Here is a 9,815-nt window from a genome sequence, read left to right on the forward strand (position 1 = left end):
TGCTCTGTTGAATGTCTCAAAATGCTGAGCAAGGCCAGTTGACCTGGATGTTGGATCAAGATGGCAAGAGGAAACATGCAACTTTGACAGGGGCTTCGGATGGCAGGAGCTTCATTCACAAAGACTGCTCAACTGGCTGGTGTTTCAATAGGAACAGTGACTAAAGTTATATCTGCCCTTCCAGTTCAGTGGTGCGAAAACCATAGTTCTACAGAGATGTGGAAAAACGTGATACAGTCAGATGATTCGTCCTTTACCATATTCTCAAAGAGTGGGCGAACACCAAGAAAACAGATGCTTGAGGGGGGGTCCGGAGTGAAGGGGTCTCTTATGCTGTGGGGGGCATTTTCCTGGCACGGTTTGGGTGAGTCGTACATTATGGCCTCCACGGTCACCGGATCTCAACCCAAATGAACACCTACGGGAGATTTCGGACCGACTTGTTAGACAGCGCTCTCCATCGCTCTCCATTGCTCTCCATCGCCATCACCAAAACACCAAATGAAGGAATATCTTTAGGAAGAATGGTGTCTCATCCCTCCAGTAGAGTTTCAGAGAGTCGTAGAATCTATGCCATGGATGGTGACAAGCTTCCTGAGAAACTTCTCACCATCCGTATGTTAGCTTAGTCGCCACACAGTGTAATCAGGCCTCAGTGTGTCTTCGCTAGAACGTGTACAGCTCTGAGGACTTAAAAAAAAATTATGCAAGCAGCTTAAGGCCATTGCTGCTTCTGTTTTCTCTCTGAATTCCAGAGGCGTCTGAAGAAAATATTCACCCGGCATAAAAAGACAGAGGAATGTAAGAGAAAGAAAAGAGGGAGAGAGCAAAGACACAAAGTAAGAGAAGAGAGAGCAAAAGACAGAAGAGAGAAAAAGAGCTTGATAAAGCCGGAGGAGAAAAATAAATAAAAGAGCGTCAGGGCGACGCATCTAACAAACGTTATCAATAATGCAACACCCCCCCACCCCCAGCCAACACCCCCTTAATCTGCCGGTTACAATACAACCCTGTGATAGAGGGTGTAGAAAGGAGCGGAACGAGTCTCTCCGACATTTTTTTTGTTGAAAAGACGGCGATGCAAAGACCTCAGAGTCAGTCTCTCTCAAAGAGAGTTATTACTGAGAGACAGAGTCCCGGCGGCGTCGAGCACACAGCCTCTGTGTACTAATGTAGTCAATGGTAAAACATAATGGATATATCCTGGAGCAGGGCAAAACAGAGATTGAAAAACGCATACATGGAGATGGAAATGTCCCAAAGCGACACGCGAGTCAGATTACAGCGGAAGAGCCCGCTGCTGGAGCATAGAAACTTTGAGTTGACGGAGACATAAAAAACGGACATTAAAAATAATGGACGTAATGGAATTGTCCCAAAGCTGCCCTGGAAGTAGTTACAGTTTAATGGAGGGCCATAGTGCCGGAGCATAAAAACTACAGCAGGGCCCTGGTCACTCGAGGTGCCATGTCAAATGCAGCCTCGAAATTAGCAGTTAGTGTCGAGCGGTTAGTGCCCTGGCGGGTAGGGTAGATGCCAGTCTCATGCCCTCCGCCCCGTCCCCGGAACATTCCGCTCCAGTGAGCAAGTTGAGAAAGGAGGCACAGATGTGGTTTCACATCTGCCTTAACATCGTGTTGGCGGGCGGGCGGGGGGGGGGGGGTATTTTGTTAGTCTCTCACATTAGGTACCATACAAATATTTCAGAATCTGCGTTGGAATACAGCGTCGGTTGAGAAGAAGGTCCAATTGACCAAAACAGAAACTAGAAAATGCACAGCTGTGGATCTATGATGTTGTTGACGCTCTCAAATCCAGGATGCTCACATCCAAGTCCCATGCAAAGCATGTTAACACAAACACCGTGGGGTCATTCCACTGGGACCCTGGCTGGATTGTATTCAAGTGGTGTTAGTTCTAAGGCAGCAGGCAGCTATCAGAACTTCCCACACAGCCACATCTTGAAGCCTCCTAAAAAAAAAAAAAAAGCTTCTTAATAGTGCTCCAGAACCACTACAGTCTAGGTTCAGGGCTTGACTGTGCCGCAGGCTGATGTGTCTGGGAGTTCGGTGATACCTACTGGCCAGGCAGCACCAGGGGTGGGGTCGCATTGTCAGCAGGGATTTCCTTGTTTCATCTATGCTGCCTCAGGCAGGGATGGGCGTCTGCAAAATCAAGGATGACAGCGAGTCCTCACACGTGCTAACCTGACTGAATTCCTGGATATTTTCCACATGAGCGAGAGAGCGGCTTGGTGGGGATGCTGAGGAGGCAGGCATGCTATGATCTTCAACTCTCCTGAGCCCACATGGAGTTGCTGTGATGAGACAGGCTTGAAGGTATGGTTGGATACCACAAAAAAGGAAACAGGAGATTTTTAAAATGTATTTATATAAATTAACAGATCATATTTTATTTAAAAAATGCTTCAGATTAGTATACCTTGTGGGTTTTCATGGTTATAGCCAATTGGTAGATATCCAGTTTTCCGGACTACCTCTCCTGTAACCTCAGTTACAGGCCATGACCCTGTGAGCTGCTATTACACTGAGTGAGAAGACACTCCAAGCCACACGCAAACATTTAAACTTTATAGAAAGTATGCAGGACTGTGAATTGATTAACTGTTTATTTTTTCAATAACTGGCCACTTGACTTAAGTAATCAAATCCACACGCTGAATAAAACCTGCCGTACGGTTGGGAAATGTCCTCCAGACTAAACAATGGCAGAGATTTAAGTGGAAGGGCTTATATTATGATCCTTCCATCTGCATCAACCGAGCAGATCTGATTATATAGATAATACATACTTCTTAAATCCATCTAAAAGGGAGATCGCTATAATGCCCTGCCTGCTGAGGCTGGGTAGAGTGGAGAGAGTAAAGGAGAGAGAAAGAGAGAGTGAGGGAGATATTCAGACAGACACCGACAGAGAGATAGAAAGAGACAGAAAGACCGAGAGAGATGAGCTCGACACTACACTAGAAACCTCTAAACAAATCAACAACAGCAAGTTACAACAGCACGTCTGACACTATCAGTTTAAAGTTTAGCAGATGCACTTATCCAGAGAGGGTCACAGTCATCGCATTCATTTTTAGAAGCGAGTTGGACCACAAAACTCAGTAGCAGTAGGAACACGCTGGTTAATTACTTACTGGCAAAAGTCAGCGCTGGGAAAAAGACAAATACTAACAACCAACCCAAAGGAACGGGCAGCTGAAGTTATTCTAGGTATTATTTGAGGAGGGTGGGTTTCAGATGTTCGACTGGCTTGACCATTGGTCCCACCATTGGGGTGCCAGGACAGAAGAGTTTTGATTGGATAGATTGGTAGCTGCACGGTTTCAGCATAGTCTGACGGTAGGGAGAGGATCTTCCCCTTCCTGCTGAATGGAGACTTTCGATCAGTCCAATTGGTTGGATTGGATTGGAGGAAAGGGTGTATGTGGCAAGACAGATACGTAGCTGGTACTCACTCAAGATGTCTGGTGACATTCAGGTCAGGTTGTCTGATGGAGGATTAGGACAGTGTGTTTTGGTCTGTATGTAGTTCAATGACTCACTAGCCTGGGCTGTGAGTCTGTGTGTGTCTACATTTCTGATATGTTTGAAGAGTATTAACCAAGCAGGGCTCTTAGATCCATGAACTCAGGTCAGCTAGTAGAGCCCAGAGTCCAGACTAAACATGACAAATCTGCATCTAGCAGTCACGCTGCACACAACTGGAATAAACTACCAGAAGATCTTGGACGTGCCCCAAACGTATAAATTTTTTAATCCAGGATAAAAACACTTCTCTTTTCACATGCCTATGACTGAGCACTTAAACTTAACCACACAGTTTAGCCATACAGCTTTTATAGCTTCCTCACAGAATCTAATACGGAATCTACCAGTTACGGTTTTATTTAGTTTTCATTCTATTTCTATTTTCTCATTCAATGTTTTATCATGATGTTTTATTGTTGTTTATTGTTTTTATTCTAGTATTTGTTTTTATTCTATTGCATTTTTATATTTCTCTTTTTCTTTGCAAAGCACATTGAATTGCTTCTATGCTTGAACTGCGCTATATAAATAGTCTTGCTTGCTTGCTATGGTGGTTTGTGTATACTAGTTTTTCCCCAAACCCCTCCTTAGGTACACCCACCCAAGCTGCTATACACGTTTGACGTGTTTATAGTGGAGAGATTGTTCGTGTAAACATGAATCTGTCAAGGTTCACATAGACCTGTGTGACTACACGCTGCAGTGCTTCCTACTTTTTTTGTCATAGTTATTAGGACCGATCGGGATTAGGCAAAGGATTAGACCTTTGTGAAATTTGAATTAGTGTGGATTTCAATACTGTGTGCCCGACGACAAACTGTCTTTAAAGGGACATTCGGCATCCATGAAGAACCTGCTTGGGCCGTCGCTGTGGTCCCAGTGCGTGTGACCGGCGCACGGCGACGCACAACCGCAACCATACATAACCAGGTTTGCCGACGACGCGGCAAAGGCAGGAGCGGTCACCGGTGAAGCCGAGACAGCCCGTAGAGGCCCGAGCTCCGCAACCCCGTTCCTGAAGACCTGGGGGGGGGGGGCGGTGGGTGGAGACAGCCTACAGAATGCTATGTCTCCTTGGAAAAGGACGCCAGAACGACAATCTGACCCGCAACGACAGCAAAAACCTGGTCATGGACTGCGGGCAGAGGGGCAAGGGCACCCCTTCCACAGGCCTAGTGTCCCTTTGTCCGTATCGCTAACGCCGTCCACCAACGCTTGACGAAAGTGCACATCAGGGCCTCTTCCGCTTTAGAAGGAAGACAGGGTCGGTCACGGGTCGTCGAGCCTTCAGACGGTTCCGCAGGCGCACCGTCGAGAACCCCGTGCGTCGCCGATTGGCATGGCAACAGCAGCGCCGTCAATCACACAGCGTTTCACAGGGTGTTGTGGATGGTTGGGTTCATCACCGGGACCGAGCTTCTCTGTCATCCGAGACCTCTAGATCGGGGCGACATCAGAGGAAGGCCACGGAAATATTCAAATACACACTCTTCTGTATATTAGGCCACACGGCAGGCATTGGGTCACGTACCAGAAGCCGCCAGAAGCCATCAGAAACTTTCACTGCCTCTACATCCGGACCACGAGATTGATTTCCCGGGCTCCCCAAACGAAAGATGATCGACGTCAACGTATATGAAACTTTTGCACAATCCCTTCAGAAATTGAATATATGCACATATTCGCACACTGTTTCATACCATGCATTGGAGAAGACTAACTAGGAGACGTTCATGAGAAGCTGGTGTAGACGGAAAGATTCACTCCTCAAAAGCTTGACCACATGCCTAAATGTCCACAGGGGAACTCTAACACGAGTAAGTTCAGGCGTTACATCCGCTGTTAAATATTAAAAGTTCTGCTTTCTAAAAATCCAGCACCCAAAACGCTTGTCTCTTCATCCAGCTGCTATTTCGTAAGCGGTCCGACAATGACACGGATTCAGAAGCCAGACGCAAAACATCCCAAATGGAGGACATTAAACTTTGAAAAGAGAGACAACTGTTTAAGCACTGCCGACGAGGGCAACTTTCAGCGGAGTGGATATGCGAGATGCTACTGAAACATCCCTTCACCGCCGAGTTTCCAGGAAACCGGTAAACGAGAGCTTAAGACACAAAGTACTCACCTGAGTGCTGGCCTGGCAGCGGCCGCGTCTCTCTCCAGCCGTGGCACAACAGTAAACACAAACGGTCCTTTTAGAAAGGGCATCCCCCCAGCTCCCTCACCTGTCATCTCATCACCGACTCCACAGTCCTGTCGCGCCACGCAACTACGGTGTTCCCATGTTGCCACCCCCCCCCCCCCCGAATAAAACATCAAAACGTCTCCTGGGGAGTCCCAGCCGACTCTCAGCTTTTGTTGTAGGCCTGAACTAGCTGGCCTGAATCAAGCAGCCATGGCCTTGATTTCTGGTTGATTCGCCAACACCGGGACACGTCTAACACACAGGACGGCATTATCAGTTCCAAACAGTTATTTCTCATATCCGCGTTGCCTCACGGACTGTCTTCAGTCAGAGCCGACGCCATACTCGAGCCTGAAGAGTGTCTATGGAGAGCATAGGTGATTTGTTTGCCAGTCTGATGAAAACATTGCATCTTGACGTGTTCGTGCCACATTCAATTGGATTCTTTCCCCAGTTAAAATACACATCTATAGTATTAAGCCCATGAAGACGTTCTTGTGCATACAGTGGACACCCTCCCCCCCCCGACCTGATATGAGTAATTCAACTCAGAGGAATGTTAGCGTGGGTGTCACCAGAGGGCCATTAGGTACACACAAACATCTCCCATTAATAATGTAATGAGTCACTGACCAGTGGAGGTCAGAGGGTGTGAACGGATACTCTGAATGAGATTCACAGGGTCGGCAGAGACAAGTGCTGCGCGAGTGGGTTTGGACCGCAGACCAGTTGTTGTGATGGAGACGGAATCGAGCAGCAAACGAGAGCTCGCGGGGGAATTGTAGTAGGCGAGTTTCGGCGACCGTAGTCAGTTCGGGGGCGCCGGTCCGTCCCCAATTACAGTGACTAAGACGCTGCAACACGTTGTGCTTTTAGTGGACGTGAGTGGGCTGGACTATTGGCTCTGTAGCTGTTTGGTCCGACAAAATGTCAATCGACGTGACCTTTTTCATGCGGGGCAGACGGTTGAACAGTTTTCACACATGAACAGAATCAAGTAGCGTGTGAACGCTGCACTCGGCTTTGGCAAACATGTGAGGACGCAGAGTGGAGCAGGTGTTCATCTGTGACCTGCTCTCTGGGTAGCCTGGACACATGGGTATGTCCTTGAATTGTAGCAGTTATGGAAAAGGGCTTTGGTTGTATCTATGAATGTTTAATAGCATGGCCTCTGGGCACACTGTGGAACTGTGTGTGTGTGTGTGTGTGTGTTTGAGAGATAGATAGTTTTGGAAGTAGTGAAACAATAGAATTATCCGTCATGCAGCTAAGCCCTATATATATGGCCACATCCAACAGACCGCTCCTGCGATGTTACATAACAAATTAGAATGGCGAGCAGACTGGAACCAGAATGCACTAATACAGACAGACGCTGCCTCAGAATCTGCGGTCACATCCAACAGAACACAGATCGTTATCGTTTATGACAGTTAATCATAAGGTGTTTATAGGTTAAACTAATTTGAATAGGTATACATCACCCTGGCCATTCGGATTCAATACCAGTGTGCAATGTGTTTGGTTATTTCTAGCAGTATTCCCTTTGATGTCGCAATCCCCCCCCCCCCCCCCCCCCCCATTTCTCTATAATGGCACCTGTTACTTGAGTATAAAATATATATATATATATTTTAAATATATATTTATATATATATATAACTCGTAGGTATCAGAACAGTTTAGAGTGCAAGCAGATCAAATTCCACCGAGGAAAATAGAATTTGAGAAATACACAGTTTACAGGATCTAAATGTAATAAACACCGAGCAGTTATCACGAAAACTGAAGGACTCACTTATTGCGCGCATCACAGTGCTACGGTTTCTGCCTGAAGGCAACAGCCAGAAACCGTAGCGGAAGAATCACAAACACGGTAATTAGGTCTACTAGTACATTTTTGTCGAGAATAGACCGCATGCATATGCCTATAAGAGGCATAGCTGATTATCAGTGGCACGTGCATGTTAAATGCACTCCGTATCCAATTCCACGTTTCCAGATGTTTCAAGAGTAGCATAGCCTTGCTTAAATGCAAGCCGCTCGAAATGTTTGGAGAACTCAAAATGCTTGACAATCCAACAGTTCAGGAACTTCTATCGAGTAAATCAAGCCGCGTCATTCTGGACGCCGTACGACCTCTTACCTTAGCAACACAGCTATTTTCCACGCGAAGAATCCCCATACAGCTACACAACGCAGCCTTTTCCAAGTCATCTCAATACTTGATTCGTAAAGGCATATACCCGGGAACACCTCGGCTGCCTCTGTTCGGCACTCGCGAAAGAGTCCGGACCTTCAGCACCCCGGACAGCGCAGCAATTGATGTCGCCACAATCCAACACACGACAGGCTCGTGGCGCACGGTATATGCAAACACATAGCAGTTGCGAAATTCCACATAATATACTATGCAACTTCGCTATTTGAATCTGTTCGGTCCATACAGACCCATATACGACACTGACAAGAGGGTATAGTAAACTTTGAAACACGACTCTAAAGTACAAACACGGGTAATCTGAGCGCCGCTGCGGGAGAGATTCTTGCCACATTCGCACACATCACAGCGGTCTTGGAGAGCGGGGGCAGAGAGCCCGCCCTATTGACTGACAGCACATTCCTCCAATCGCTCATATACATTTTCCAGCAGAGCAACGTTATATCGTTAAATTAGACAAGCACTGATGTGGAATATATTATCTGCATGAGCATCCTACCATTTCTAATCTCTCTCTCTCTCTGTTTAGTAATGCTTTAACTGTTATGCAATTTGTTGTCATATTAGATGTCACTTGACAAGTTACAAAAGCTAGGCTATCCAAATTATATTTAATGTAAACTCCAGCAGCCATACAAAACAGACTATTTAATATTTCACACACACACACACACACACACACACACACACACACACACACACACACACACACACACACACACACACACACACACACACACACACACACACACACACACACACACACACACACACACACTATATTTTTTATGAACTTCCTTTCAGATATCGTCAAGGATTTCTCAATGATGCACATTAGCTCTATAAGTAGGCCTCTGGTAATCAAACACTAAGAGTGTAAGAGCCATTTATCATATTTTTTGTATTAATTAATTAATGAAATTCGCATACCACCCATACAGCACCTGACTGCCTCCCCTTGATTATTTGTCTGTGCCTAGTTATTGTGTTCAACCGCATCTAATCGCACCTATACCATTGTATTCCATTTGTGACATTGATTTAATAAATTAAAACTGTATGCATTCTAACTAACGCCCTGGTTACTAGATCAATTAATTTTAGTCTCTTTATCCTGATAGTTTGACCATGAGCCTAGCCATTAGTGCCCAACTATTTCAAAGTCATGGGTCTCGCATAGGACTATTTAGATTAGGAATATAGCACGGAAACGTGACCCTAGCAACCAAAGCTTTTCATCCTACCATGAGTAATATGTCCATTCGTGGATAAAATATAGAATATCACTATTCCTATTATGTAGGTTGGGTCTGTACACACACACACACACACACACACACACACACACACGATGACAGGTTTTACTGTGCGTGTTGCCAGGATGAGTGACGGAGACTGGCACTGTGATGCCTTGGGCAGCGTCAGCACAGCTGGCTGAAGGTGGGCGCATCTGCGCGAACCGTACTGAAGCCACACACAAACCCACTTATAGCACCAGGATCACCCTGTTCCGGAGACGAGCATTTCTCGCGAGTAATATATAGAGCAGGAAGTGTTCCATATTCGCCGTTCCAAAGCGGGCGGTATCATCGGGCCCGTCGCATTGTCCGATGTGAACAGTAGTAGGTACTGATGCTATCATCCAGTTACGCGTGTAGCGCATTTCAAACGTTGCGAGAGTACGTGGTTCGGCGTATCGTACTATTTAAACTGCGTGCACTGTGTACGTTGGCGGCACCTCGACGACAGCAGCTGATAGGCCGAGATGAACAAGTGACGCAGACGAGGCGATTGGGTGGACGGTGTTCGATAGAAGTGTAGTAGTGTTTCTGCTCTCTAGACGAGATGACCT

General features: G+C 46.3%; 1 protein-coding gene across 2 annotated transcripts in view; it reads right to left on the minus strand.

Annotated features, from left to right (window-relative positions):
• glra3 (glycine receptor, alpha 3) overlaps nt 1-8,314 on the minus strand; it is a 56,730-nt gene extending 48,416 nt beyond the window's left edge. For both annotated transcript variants that reach the window (XR_003778094.2, XM_029118182.2), the window contains exon 1: nt 7,889-8,314. Coding sequence is in view for 1 of the 2 variants with exons in the window: in XM_029118182.2 (XP_028974015.1) it covers nt 7,889-7,959 (71 nt within the window). In the remaining variant the exon portion in view is untranslated. The remainder of the gene's footprint in view (nt 1-7,888) is intronic.
• Nucleotides 8,315-9,815: the final 1,501 nt, after the last annotated feature.

This window comes from Esox lucius, chromosome 25 (genome assembly GCF_011004845.1).
Source record: "Esox lucius isolate fEsoLuc1 chromosome 25, fEsoLuc1.pri, whole genome shotgun sequence".
NCBI classification, from domain to species: Eukaryota; Metazoa; Chordata; class Actinopteri; order Esociformes; family Esocidae; genus Esox; species Esox lucius.